At 47.3% G+C, this 14863-nt stretch overlaps 1 protein-coding gene across 2 annotated transcripts in view; it reads left to right on the top strand.

Annotated features, from left to right (window-relative positions):
- The first annotated feature begins 787 nt into the window (after nucleotides 1–787).
- CRTAC1 (cartilage acidic protein 1) overlaps nucleotides 788–14863 on the top strand; it is an 899879-nt gene continuing 885803 nt past the window's right edge. For both annotated transcript variants that reach the window (XM_068257816.1, XM_068257819.1), the window contains exon 1: nucleotides 788–1388. In XM_068257816.1, coding sequence (XP_068113917.1) covers nucleotides 1383–1388 — 6 coding nt within the window. In that variant the 5' untranslated portion in view covers nucleotides 788–1382. The remainder of the gene's footprint in view (nucleotides 1389–14863) is intronic.

The following is a 14863-nucleotide window of genomic DNA, read 5'->3' as shown; positions in this document are numbered from 1 at the left end:
ATATAAATACATAATAATAATATGGTAGGACATTAGACTATGACTATGGTAGGGATTAGATTGTGAGCTCCTCTGAGGGCAGTCAGTGACATGACTATGTACTCTGTAATGTGCTGCAGAAGATGTCAGTGCTATATAAATACATAATAATAATATGGTAGGACATTACACTATGCAGGGCCGGGCCGAGGCATAGGCTGGAGAGGCTCCAGCCTCAGGGCGCAGTGTAGGAGGGGGCGCACAATTCATTCAGCTGTCATTCCTAATTGTGTATGAAGCAGAAAGAAATAAGAAAAGGGGATACATATCAGTGACTGCAAGCCAGATAACTAGATCTTAAGGTGTTGGGGAGGTTGTGGGCCCTGTGGCCCTCTTAGTCTAATAGCAATCAGTGTGTGACAGCTGGGGTGGGAGGGATGTAGGGGCGCACTTTGGTGTCTCAGCCTTGGGTGCTGGAGAACCTTGTCCCGGCTCTGACACTATGACTATGATGTGAGCTCCTCTGAAGACAGTCAGTGACATGACTATGTACTCTGTAAACATACTTAGTTGTCAGTTTCTCAGGACAGGGAAGTTTTAGTTTTGCAGTGTAGGGAACAGAAGCTGTCTTTCCCCTGGACTGCCATGTACAGCGCTCTGTAGACAGCTCTGCGCTGGAGACTGTAGTGCCTGTGGCTGGCCAGACCACTCCCCGAGCCTTGCTATTGGAAGCCCGGGCGCCTCTCATTTGCATGTGGGCGCGGTGATTGGCTGCTGCGTTACACAAGTCTTTACATAAGCCTGGCAGCTCGGCTAGAGTTGTGTAACGCGACGGAGAGGAGAGCGGCTGCCAGTCCGGAGTGTGAGAATCTGAGAGCTGCGCGTTCCGCGAGGATTCCGCCACAATCTCACCTACAGAGCCAGGACTGCAAGCAGGAGAGCCAGGACTGCAACCAGGTGCACCAGGATTATTACCAGGAGCACCACAACTGCAACCAGGAGAGCCAGAACTCGAACCAGGTGCACCAGAATTATTACCAGGTGCGCCAGAACTGCAACCAGGTGCGCCCAAATTCCACTAGGTGTGACAGAACTGCAACCAGGTGTGCCAGAATTCTTACCAGGAGCACCAGAATTCCAACTAGGTGTGCCAGAATTCTAGACCAGGAGCACCAACATTCCACCAAAATTCCACCAGGTGCGGGAGAATCCCACCAGGATTCCATGAGGTGTGCCTGAATGTCACAAGTTTTGCCAGAATTCCATCAAGTGTTCTAGAATTCCTACCAGGTGTGCCAGAATTTTACCAGGTGTGCCAGAATTCCAGCAAGTTTTCTAGAATTCCATCAGAAGTTGGAGGATTCCCCCAGGTGTTCCTGAGGATTGTGTGGAGTCACTTTGCCATGCCTGTAAGTAGAGACGCCCCTGCATTTAGATTCTCTGTACCCCCCGGGGGGAGGGGGGGAGACACCTCTTATCTCTGGATCCTCTGTACCCCATGGGAAGAAGGGGGGGTTAAGGAGAGGGTATTAGGAAGAGCCGCTCCTATGACAGCAGTTATTAGAGGTGCAGGAGGTAGAAGATGATCTGTGATATTGGAAGATCTCTGGCTGCTGCTGATGTTTCTCCAGCCATTGTGACATTCCTTCTCCTCTCACTTTATATACTGCCTGCTTCCCTCAGTACAGAGCTGAGGGTTCTGCCATCTCCATGCCATGCCAGTACAGAACTGAGGGTTCTGCCGAGACGCTGGCATCTCCATGCCAGTACAGTCAGTGCATGTTCTGCCTAGGCGCTGGCATCTCTGTGTCATGCCAGTACAGAGCTGTGGGTTCTGCCTAGGCACTGCCATCTCCATGCCATACCCAAGCCAGTACAAAGCTGAGGGTTCTGCCGAGACGCTGGCATCTCCATGCCAAGCCAGTACAGAGCTGAGGGTTCTGCCGAGATGCTGGCATCTCCATGCCAAGCCAGTACAGAGCTGAGGGTTCTGCCGAGACGCTGGCATCTCCATGCCAAGCCAGTACAGAGCTGAGGGTTCTGCCGAGACGCTGGCATCTCCATGCCATACCCAAGCCAGTACAAAGCTGAGGGTTCTGCCGAGACGCTGCCATCTCCATGCCATACCCATGCCAGTACAAAGCTGCGGGTTCTGCTGAGACGCTGGCATCTCCATGCCAAGCCAGTACAGAGCTGAGGGTTCTGCCAAGGCACCTGCATGTTCTGCCTAGGCGCTGTCATCTCTGTGTCGTGCCAGTATAGAGCTGACGGTCCTGCCTAGGCACTGCCATCTCCATGCCAAGCCAGTACAGAGCTGAGTGTTCTGCCGAGACGCTGGCATGTTCTGCCTAGGCACTTCCATCTCCATGCCATACCCAAGCTAGTACAGAGCTGAGAGTTCTGCCGAGACGCTGGCATCTCCATGCCATGGCAGTACAGAGCTGTGGGCTCTGCCTAGGCACTGCCATCTCCATGCCATGGCAGTACAGAGCTGTGGGCTCTGCCTAGGCACTGCCATCTCCATGCCAAGCCAGTACAGAGCTGAGTGTTCTGCCGAGACGCTGGCATGTTCTGCCTAGGCACTTCCATCTCCATGCCATACCCAAGCTAGTACAGAGCTGAGAGTTCTGCCGAGACGCTGCCATCTCCATGCCATGCCAGTACAGAGCTGTGGGCTCTGCCTAGGCACTGCCATCTCCATGCCGTACCCATGCCAGTACAAAGCTAAGGGTTCTGCCGAGACGCTGCCATCTCCATGTAATGATTGATGAGTGACTTTGAGATGAGATGGCAAGTGAGAATTTATTTATGTTCTGTAGATTCTATATACTGTATAGTGCCAGCCTATAATATACTCTACAATGCCAGTTTGTACTGTATTCTATAATGCCATCCTATGCAATATTCTATTGTGATAGGTTCTGCTATCTTCTGTTGTGTCAGCCTATGTTATCTTCTATCTGCCAGCCTATGCTATCTGCTATAATTCCAGCCTGTTATTTATTCTACAGTGCCAGTCTATGTAATGCCAGTCTACTCTATAGTGCCAGCCCATGCTATACCCTATAGTGCCAGCCTATGCTATACTCTATAGTGCCCGCCTATGCTATACCCTATAGTGCCAGCCCATGCTATACCCTATAGTGCCCGCCTATGCTATACCCTATAGTGCCAGCCCATGCTATACTCTATAGTGCCAGCCTATGCTATACCCTATAGTGCCAGCCCATGCTATACTCTATAGTGCCAGCCTTTGCTATACCCTATAGTGCCAGCCTATGCTATACCCTATAGTGCCAGCCCATGCTATACTCTATAGTGCCAGCCTATGCTATACCCTATAGTGCCAGCCTATGCTATACTCTATAGTGCCAGCCTATGCAATACTCTATAGTGCCAGCCTATGCAATACTCTATAGTGCCAGCCTATGCTATACCCTATAGTGCCCGCCTATGCTATACCCTATAGTGCCAGCCTATGCTATACCCTATAGTGCCAGCCTATGCTATACTCTATAGTGCCAGCCTATGCTATACTCTATAGTGCCACCCTATGTTATACCCTATAGTGCCAGCCCATGCTATACTCTATAGTGCCATCCTATGCTATACTCTATAGTGCCAGCCTATGCTATACCCTATAGTGCCAGCCTATGCTATACCCTATAGTGCCAGCCCATGCTATACTCTATAGTGCCATCCTATGCTATACTCTATAGTGCCCGCCTATGCTATACCCTATAGTGCCAGCCCATGCTATACTCTATAGTGCCAGCCCATGCTATACTCTATAGTGCCATCCTATGCTATACTCTATAGTGCCAGCCTATGCTATACCCTATAGTGCCAGCCTATGCTATACTCTATAGTGCCAGCCTATGCTATACCCTATAGTGCCAGCCTATGCTATACTCTATAGTGCCAGCCTATGCTATACCCTATAGTGCCAGCCTATGCTATACTCTATAGTGCCAGCCTATGCTATACCCTATAGTGCCAGCCTATGCTATACTCTATAGTGCCAGCCTATGCTATACTCTATAGTGCCAGCCTATGCTATACTCTATAGTGCCAGCCTATGCTATACTCTATAGTGCCAGCCTATGCTATACTCTATAGTGCCAGCCTATGCAATACTCTATAGTGCCAGCCTATGCAATACTCTATAGTGCCAGCCTATGCAATACTCTATAGTGCCAGCCTATGCTATACCCTATAGTGCCCGCCTATGCTATACCCTATAGTGCCAGCCTATGCTATACCCTATAGTGCCAGCCTATGCTATACCCTATAGTGCCAGCCTATGCTATACTCTATAGTGCCAGCCTATGCTATACCCTATAGTGCCAGCCTATGCTATACTCTATAGTGCCAGCCTATGCTATACCCTATAGTGCCAGCCTATGCTATACTCTATAGTGCCAGCCTATGCTATACTCTATAGTGCCAGCCTATGCTATACCCTATAGTGCCAGCCCATGCTATACTCTATAGTGCCAGCCTATGCAATACTCTATAGTGCCAGCCTATGCAATACTCTATAGTGCCAGCCTATGCTATACTCTATAGTGCCCGCCTATGCTATACTCTATAGTGCCATCCTATGCTATACTCTATAGTGCCATCCTATGCTATACTCTATAGTGCCAGCCTGTGTTGTATTCTATATTTCCTGAGAATTGGGCAGATTCTCCTGGCCTCTAAGCTGATCACCTCCTCTCATGCTCCCATCCAGGACTTTACACAAGCATCACCCCTTATCTGGAACTCTCTTCCACAGCCTGTACGTCATGCTCCAAACCTGGACATCTTCAAACGCACTCTTAAAACACACCTTTTCAGACAAGCTTAAAACATTCTATAGCCCTTATTTACTTCTCTGTCACAATGTAATCAGAGGCAAAGGGTCACTGCCTCATCCCACCTGATTGTGAGCTCTTCTGTCTCACCTGTGAGGACTTGTCATCCCCCTTGATTGTGAGCTCTTCAGTCACTCCTGTGTGAGGACCTGTCGTCCCCCCTGATTGTGAGCTCTTCTGGCTCTCCTGTGAGGACCTGTTGTCCCTCCTGATTGTGAGCTCTTCTGTCTCACCTGTGAGGACTTGTAATCCCCCCTGATTGTGAGCTCTTCAGTCACTCCTGTGTGAGGACCTGTCGTCCCCCCTGATTGTGAGCTCTTCTGACTCTCCTGTGAGGACCTGTTGTCCCTCCTGATTGTAAGCTCTTCTGACTCTCCTGTGAGGACCTGTCACCTCGCCTGATAGTAATGAGAATCTCGCGGACTGCGCGCTGAGCGTCTAGACTTATCTCCCTGGCCTCAGTTTATTAGGAGATGCTGACAAGATCTGAGCTCTGACTCCATTAGGCAGCAGAGATTTGTCTTCACGTTATCCTCGTGTAAAGAATGTTAATATTTAATCGTCCGGCGATTGGCAGAGCTGGCTGTTGCTAATTGCAGGTGGAGTGGCTGCAGTGAATGGCCCCCTCTCTGCGTGTCACCTCTGGGCTCGCGATAACGAGTTATAATGGGACTGGCTGCGGACTGCGCTGTGTCTCCTATTGTCTCTAAGCTTACCTCGGATCCGTCTTTCACGCCAGCCGCCATGCAGCGCAATCTCTAAGGCCTCGTTCACACTTATGATCGCAAATCGATTATCGCTTGAGTTTTACCGCAGTTTTTTAACGTGATAATTGAATATTTTTTACTGGACATTTTTTTGCGATTTTTGAGCAATCGCGATTCACAGTTGAAATCCATTGCAATCCCGATCGCTCTAAAATCACATGCAGCGCATTTGCGTTTAGCGACAACAATTGTGGCAGTGAGATCACTGCCATATACTTTACATTGCACAAGCACTTTAAAAAGTGCTAGCGATTGCCGGCGATTGGCGGTAAACAGCTGCTAATCGTCCAAGTGTGATGGGCCCTATTTAGGCGTTATTTGACATGGAAACGGCTATCTAGACAGTTCATTGCCTGGTATACACAATGCGATTTTCCGCCACATTGACGGATGAATAGATCATTTCCGACAGGTCCAATCTGATTTCTGATTTTTCTGATCTATTTTGTAAAGAAGGGATCAGAAAATCGATCAGAAAAATGATCCAAAATCAGATCCGACCTGTCGGAAATAATTGATTCGACTGTCAATCTGGGGGGAAATTGCATGGCGTGCAGGAGGCATGGGCCTTCACTTTTGTCACATCGAGAGATTTGCTGATGTTTTGCTCGATTATGTTTGTAGGTAATCATTTTTTTTTATACATTTTTCTTATTAATTTTACCTCATTATTTTTTCTTATTTTTATGACTGCCGCTCAGAACGTATTGAAAATGCCGCTGTCACCTTCACCATTGATTTTTTTTGAATCAGTTGTTTTAAAGTGAACCTGAGATGAGAGGGATACGCTGCCATATTTATTTCCTGTAAAACAATACCAGTTGCCTGGCAGCCCTGCGGATCTATTTGGCTGCAGTAGTGTCTGAATAACACCACAAACAAGGCTGCAGCTAATCTTGTCAGAGCTGACAATAATATCAGAAACACCTGATTTGCTGCATGCTTGTTCAGGTGCTATGGCTAAATGTATTAGAGGCAGAGGATCAGCAGGGCTGCAAGGCAACTGGTATTGCTTAAAGAGAACCAGAGATGAAGCACCCTCTTGTATTTTACCTTATAAATCAGTGGGAACATGACAGTAAACACCTAATCTGCCCTTTGTTTCATTGTTCTCTGTGTAATCTGACTGTTATCACGTCTGATAAGAATCCCCGACTGAGAAGTCAGGCTGCTCCGTCTAGCTTTGCTACAGAAAGATTATAGCTAAGTCTGTCTTCTGTGGTGTTATTTCAAGCCCAAGCCTGCCCCCTTGTGGCTTTGCTATAATGACTCAGCAATAATCATTCCCAGCAAAGCCAGATTTAATTGCTCAGTCTGGGATTCTTGTGACTGCTGTTAACAGACACTTTTAGCAGTGAGGAGGAAACAGAGAGCATGGTAAGTGTTTTCTCTAATGTTCTTACTGATATACATGGTAAAATACACAAGGGTGCTTCCTCTCTGGTTCCCTTTAAAGAGGACCTGAACTGAGAACATCCTCTCTGCTCTCAAAGATAAGCAACAACAAATAAACCTTTAAAGGAAAAATGTCTTTGTTACAGATGCAAATCCTGCAATGCATTTTTGTCTACTTCCTGCTTTCATGGAAGGACACATAGGGTTAACATCCTGTGTTTACAAATTAGCAGCCAGCTGACACTGCTGAGAGATCAAATTACAGTTGTGATTAGTCACAGATGAGGGGGAATTAGACAAGGAAAACTCTCTCAATCCATACAGGGTGCATATCTCTGTGTTTTCCTTTTGTCCTGTGCAAGAGTTCAGGTCCACTTTAAAAGGAAGTAAATATGGCATCCTTCATATCCCTCTCACCTCGGATTCACTTTAAATCTCATGTATAATTTCATCCTCTGACTCTATGGCTGGAGATTTTGCCCAGAGCACAGTAAAGGCTGTTTGGTTTAAATTTTGAGTAGCCAAGAAAGGATCCTGGGGGGGAGGAGGTTGTTCTATCCGGGTGATATATTTAATCATGAGACTGCTGGGTGATATTTACCCTGTAAATCAGTTTCTGAGATTGCCGAGGCCTTGCCTATCTCTCTCTCTCGTTAGCGGTTCGTCGGCGACCCTGGCATATCATCTCGGTGAGTGGTGGAGGCAGCGCTTCGCCAATATTGACTCTGGGTAATGGATGTACTCTGAATGAGCCAGTGACTTTATGAAGGTTGAAGCTTATCAGATCCTCCGCGCCTCTATCGGCGATCATCCTATGTCTGTATAGGTGACACTGCGGTGACGATGGCATGCAGAGCCTGGCCCCCGGCATGTAAACTTTCTTGGCGTTTGAGGGATTCCATACGTGACAGCCTCTCTTTATATTTCCTGAAGGAGAGGATGAATGGGATGGGGGGGCATTGCTTCTGCTGATGCTCGGAGTTCCTGTGCGATTCCATTCACATGGTAATGGAGGCTATTCAGCGCCCCGCTCTGCCTCTTGCGGCAGCCATTGTTCGCGGGGAAAGTCACTGGACCTTACAGCGGCTGCCACAGGATTTCGCGACAGGCGAATGCGGCGCTTTAGGTTCAGCCTTTTTTTTTGCACAGAATAAATATTGGACGGGGAAACCGGCGTGCAAAAAGCAGCCTGATAAATTAGCGTCGGTCCCCGATGACTCTGCGAATTGTTACGCTTCGATACTCTTTCAAATAGCTTCAAGTCATTAAGCTCTCATGTAATTAAATCGCGTTCTCGTGTCCTCGACGGGGGCTGCTGGAAGTCAAACAGCTCAGCGCGAGCGACTGTTCCCAGCGAGCAAGGAGGTGCGGAGAGGTGGTATGCGGATCAATGTATGTATCTCGCACGCCGTGGCGCCGTACGAGAGCCCACTCCAGTCTTAATTAGTGCTGACTCGATTGTCGAGAGGTGGACTTTAGGTCAGACATTGTATCGGTTTAGGGTTCAAATTATATTCGAGAGGCAGATTTCTGAGTCCAGGGGAAGGTCAAGTTTCAAGTATGTCTGTCACAAATAACAATTCACTAATTTGTAATCATCTGATTCTCTACTCAGGCACAACTCATGGGCTTACCTTTCGGGGAGGAGTGTTGGTGCTTTTATTGCCCAAGATGCAGATTTCTGATTACAGGCAAAGGGCAGGTTCCAAATAAGTCTGTCACAAATATCAATTTACCAGTTTGTAGTCATCTAATTCTCCACTCAGACACGACTCATGTGCTTACCTTTTGGGGAGGACTGTTTGTGTTTTTATTGCCTGAGAGGCAGATTTCTGATTCCACGGGAAGGTCAGGTTCCAGGTACATCTGTCACAATTAACAATTCACCAATTTGTAGTTATCTGATTCTCCACTCAGACACATCTTAGGTACTTACCTTTCGGGGAGGACTGTCGGTGCTTTTATTGCCCGAGAGGCAGATTTCTGATTCCAGAGGAAGGTCAGGTTACAAGTAAGTCTGTCACAAATAACAATTCACCACTTTCTAATCATCTGATTCGCCACCCAAACACAACTTACCTTTCAGGGAGGACTGTCTGTGCTTTTATTTTCCGAGAAGCAGATTTCTGATTTCAGGGGATGGTTTGGTTCCAAGTTCGTCTGAACCCACCCAAAAAAAAAAAAAAACACAATTCACCAGTTTGTACTCATCTTATTCTCCATGTATTCAAAACATATGCACTTACCTTTCAGTTAGGACTGTTGGTGATTTTATTCTGTTTGTCTTGCTCCGTGTCACTCTGTAGTGCCGGGTACTGTGTCTCATGGAGAGAGGGTGTCTTATTGTCTGCCTGGGCTCATTAACAATAGGAGACACACCTAGGAGGGTGCTGCTAGTAATGTGTGAAGTAAAGGTTAAGACCCAGTAAAAAACACATATAGTGAGAAGTATACAGAGGCAGCCGATCCAGGAGCGGGAGGAGAGGTTGATGAAGCAGGCAGGAGAGTTCAGTAGGGGCTGGTTTTTGGTAGTCCGCAGAGCAGGGTAACCTTCATCCCAAATCTGTCAGAGGATACCCAGCTTAGCAATTGGAAAAACTCTGGGTACTCTTTATATGTAAAATTGACTAGGCTACTAACCAGCATTGCCATATGAAGGTCTGGTGTATGCTATCATATAGTGAAAGTTTGTATGTTCAAACAACAAAAACAAAACCTTTGTAAAGCACTTTTGTCTTGTAGGACCCAAAACACCCCAGCTTGTCTCAGATCAGTGCATAGTGATGTGTGTCGGGGAAAAAGTTATGTAATCACTAATGTCAGACTAAACGGGTGGCTTTCAGTTTTGATTAAAATGCCTTCAGGGTTGGAGCTGTCTTCATTGGGTGTGGCAAGGCATTCCAAAGGGTAGGGGCAGCATGACAGGTGTGAAGCAGTTGCAAGGATTGCTTCAGGTATCCAGAGCCTATGTTGTGTTGGGATTTGCATGTTAGCATGCCAATTTTGAATAGAATTCTACATTTTATGTGTAGCCAGTGGAGTGAGCAAAGGATTGGTGTAATGTGGCAATGGCGGGGTTGGCTTGTTAACAGTCTTGCGGCAGCATTCTGTACTAGCTGCAGGTGATGTAGGTCTTTATTTGGAAGGACTGCATAGAGGGTATTGCAATAGCCCAGTGGTCATGTGATGAAGGCGTGAACTCTAGGGTTCATGCCACTCCAAACCGCTAGAGGACAAGAGGGTCTCCTGGGAGGAGCAACGTTTTCGGGTGGGATGGTATCTGGAGATTGTATGGAGGTGACAATTTATGTAACATTTTGTATGATAGGGTGATAAGTTTAAAGTGGATCTGAGATAAACTTTTACTCATTGCATAATTGTGTTCCTTACATATAGTTTATAGGGCATTCCTCAAGCCAAATACTTTTTTTATTAATGGTTTTTATTACCCTAATTCCCAAGCAGTTGGCCGATGGTGCAATGGTTAAGAGCTCTGCCTCTGACACAGGAGACCAGGGTTCGAATCTCGGCTCTGCCTGTTCAGTAAGCCAGCACTAATTCAGTAGGAGACCTTTGGCAAGTCTCCCTTACACTGCTACTGCCAATAGAGCGCGCCCTAGTGGTTGCTGCTCTGCTCTGGCGCTTTGAGTCCGCAAGGAGAAAAGCGCAATATAAATGTTGTTTGTCTTGTCTATAAACTAAACAAGCCTTGCCCACAGCTCCTTCAGTGCTTTGGCATTCTCAGAGCCATGTAGCAAGGACTTATGGGAGCTCAGTCTGGGCAGGAGGAGGAGGAGGTTATTAGCCAGAGATTTCAGAGGCAGAGGGGAGGAGAGAGGAGGAGAGGGGAGTGAAGTTTTCACAGGCTGAGGGCTGGAGATGCAGTTGCAGCTTGCCTGTGTGTAATGAAAAGCAGAACATCGCTCTCATTGTATCACATGAAGAAATTATCATATTCTATTGAAGCTGTTTGCAGCTAGATTTGCTGTGAAAACTATCTAAACATTAGATAAGTTATATAGACAAGTTACTTGTTATAGTTTTTCATCTTGAATCCGCTTTAAACTGGATCCTTTCTCCAATGGAGAGATTGACAGAGAGGGGCTGCATCAGAGGAGCGGGAGGACCCCTTGACCTAGTGTAGGCAGACACAGGAGATACCCTTTCTGTGTCCCAATGTAGTTTTGACATGGGGTTGCTTCAGTGCAAAAAAAAGTGTTTTTTTTAAGTTTAAGCTACTGACAGAAGCTGTGGCTCAAAGGAAACCCCAGTTTTTGATATTGTATTGACATCTACAATACGTTACAAAGCCTTGTGCAATTGTAAAATATTGCTGTAATGTAGGAAAAGGAAATGAAACCAGACCAATAATATCGCTCTGAGCTTCGCTGAGGTCTTTTCTTCATTTTAAAGTGAGTGTTTACCATTTAAAAAATAAAAAAGTCAGATACTCACCTAAGGAGATGGAAGGCTCGGTCCTAATGAGCCTTCCCTCTCCTCTCCCGGTGCCCGGTCCCGCGCAGGATCCCCTGTGGCAGTATTCGACCAGTTCGGTCGAATACTGCTACTCCGCATGCCGAAGGATGGGGCCGCTCCATACTACGCATACGCATGCGCGAGCGCCCTCTATGACGCACTCGCGCGTACGTAGTATGGAGCGGCCCGTCTTCGGAAGCCCGAGTGCTCCCGAAGACCTCCGAAGTCCCTGTGGCGGCGGACGCGTACGGGGGAGCCAGCGCAGCACCGAGGGCACCGGCAGAGGAGAGGGAAGGCTCATTAGGACCGAGCCTTCCCTCTCCTTAGGTGAGTATCTGACTTTTTGATTTTTAAATAGGTAACCACTGGCTTTAAGCTGTAGATTAGTCATTAGTTAGCTCACCATCTGTGATAGATTGTGTGTGTTGCCTTTTTTTTTTGGGGGGGGGGGGGGAGGGTAGGTAGGTAGGGTGGGCACAACTTATTTTGGGCGTGTCATTGCTTCATGTAGTTATCCACACTTGCCTAGTGTCTTCTGTGACTACCCAAAACTGTTTACTAGGGTCGGTATTGGAACTCAGAACACTGAATTCAGAGACCCGAATTTTCCCAATCGCCACTCCTCAGCACCAGAGCTAGTGGACAGGGCCTCAGGGAGTTCACTTGTGCCACCCGCCGCATTTCATGTGATTCGGATTTTTCCTCCTTCCAAGCCAGAAGTCACGTAAAGTCCAAGTAAATGGACTTACCTGACCCTGTCCGCTATCTCTGGTGATGAAGTGTGGAGTTTGGAGAGAATTTGAGTTTCCAAATTCAATATCCTGAATTCAAACACCAACACTGCTGTTATAGAGTACCCAGCAGGCTCATGGTGAACCAGAACACCTAGGAGTGTGTGAGTGGCTACAAAAGACCAAAAATTCCTCGTACTAAAATACTATGGAAAACCAAAGTTTGCCCTCTTAAAACAGAAGGTAGTTGCAATTATTCAGGTTGGAGTGAATTCTGAGATGTTGCCCACAATGCATCACTGCTCAATATGCAAATCATCCCTTTGTTGTCCCTGTTTACACCCATATTTGCTTTCCCTAACTGCTACACTTGAAGTGAACCTCACTTTTCGGAGACATCACAAGAACTTCAAACCAACTTCTATAAATTGTTCAGTTAATAATGATATAAGGATAAGCTTGGTTATTGAAGCAAAGTATGATGTTGGCGGAGGAGGAGAACTAGGCCATGCAGACTTGCCGTTGAAGGCGTAGAGATCTCGTGTAATTGGTGGACACGGAAAGGGTACAGGTATGTAGAGATCTCGTGTAATTGGTGGGCATGGAAAGGGTACAGGTGTGTAGAGATCTCGTGTAATTGGTGGACACGGAAAGGGTACAGGTGTGTAGAGATCTCGTGTAATTGGTGGACACAGAATGGGTACAGGTGTGTAGAGATCTCGTGTAATTGGTGGGCATGGAAAGGGTACAGGTGTGTAGAGATCTCGTGTAATTGGTGGACACGGAAAGGGTACAGGTGTGTAGAGATCTCGTGTAATCGGTGGACACAGAAAGGGTACAGGTGTGTAGAGATCTCGTGTAATTGGTGGGCATGGAAAGGGTACAGGTGTGTAGAGATCTCGTGTAATTGGTGGACACGGAAAGGGTACAGGTGTGTAGAGATCTCGTGTAATTGGTGGACACGGAAAGGGTACAGGTGTGTAGAGATCTCGTGTAATTGGTGGACACGGAAAGGGTACAGGTGTGTAGAGATCTCGTGTAATTGGTGGACACGGAAAGGGTACAGGTGTGTAGAGATCTCGTGCAATTGGTGGACACGGAAAGGGTACAGGTGTGTAGAGATCTAGTGTAATTGGTGGACATGGAAAGGGTACAGGTGTGTAGAGATCTCGTGTAATTGGTGGACACGGAAAGGGTACAGGTGTGTAGAGATCTCGTGTAATTGGTGGACACGGAAAGGGTACAGGTGTGTAGAGATCTCGTGTAATTGGTGGGCATGGAAAGGGTACAGGTGTGTAGAGATCTCGTGTAATTGGTGGACATGGAAAGGGTACAGGTGTGTAGAAATCTCGTGTAATTGGTGGACACAGAAAGGGTACAGGTGTGTAGAGATCTCGTGTAATTGGTGGGCATGGAAAGGGTACAGGTGTGTAGAGATCTCGTGTAATTGGTGGGCATGGAAAGGGTACAGGTGTGTAGAGATCTCGTGTAATTGGTGGACATGGAAAGGGTACAGGTGTGTAGAGATTTCGTGTAATTGGTGGACACAGAAAGGGTACAGGTGTGTAGAGATCTCGTGTAATTGGTGGACACGGAAAGGGTACAGATGTGTAGAGATCTCGTGTAATTGGTGGACACGGAAAGGGTAAAGGTGTGTAGAGATCTCGTGTAATTGGTGGACACGGAAAGGGTACAGGTGTGTAGAGATCTCGTGTAATTGGTGGACACGGAAAGGGTACAGGTGTGTAGAGATCTCGTGTAATTGGTGGACATGGAAAGGGTACAGGTGTGTAGAGATCTCGTGTAATTGGTGGACACGGAAAGGGTACAGGTGTGTAGAGATCTCGTGTAATTGGTGGACACGGAAAGGGTACAGGTGTGTAGAGATCTCGTGTAATTGGTGGACACGGAAAGGGTATGTGAGGAAACGCGGAAAAGCCGCCGTCTCTCGAGGTGAGGCGGCTGTTTCCGCGTCCAGCATGGCGTCACAACGCGGAAAAAACGCCGCATGCCGCATGGGCAGTGCGGCGGAATCCGCATTGGTAACGGCGGAATCCACATCAGAGGCGACCCCCGCATTAGATACATTGCAAAACAGTACTGGTGTGGCTGGGACTGATAGTCCACCAAGATTCAGACTTACACGCGCGCGAGCACTGAGGCAGAATTTAAATAGCAGTTAGAAGGGTGTCGGCTGACCAGCTGGGTCAGCTGACAAATTCCACTGCTCCCATTGGACCAGCAATTAGGGAGGTCCTGGAAAGGTCCTAGAGTATATATACTGCTGGTTGTTCACTTGCTCCTTGTCTGGCGTTGCGTTCACATATGTGGGAGCACCCAGATCCGTAGTTAGATCCGTTAGTGTGCCGGGACCAGCTGGAGCTGTAATCCTACACTAAGCTAGATTCTGTTGATAGCTAAAGTACTAGTTTGATTGTGATTATCTGTTATGACTTTTGCCTGCCTTGACTATCCTCCTGAACTCTGATCTTGCACCTCGATATTTCTGATACTCTGTTGCCGAACCCCGGCTCGTACTTTGACTCTGCTTCTGCCTCCTGATTTTGTACCCCGATATTTCTGATACCCCGTTGCTGAACCCTGCCTGTACTCTGACTCTGCCTTTGCCTCCTGATCCTGTACTTTATCTGTCCGT

The sequence above is a fragment of the Hyperolius riggenbachi genome, chromosome 10, assembly GCF_040937935.1.
Source record: "Hyperolius riggenbachi isolate aHypRig1 chromosome 10, aHypRig1.pri, whole genome shotgun sequence".
NCBI lineage: Eukaryota > Metazoa > Chordata > Amphibia > Anura > Hyperoliidae > Hyperolius > Hyperolius riggenbachi.
Note: the sequence above shows the minus strand (reverse complement) of the source record. Positions and strands in the feature narration are given on the sequence as shown.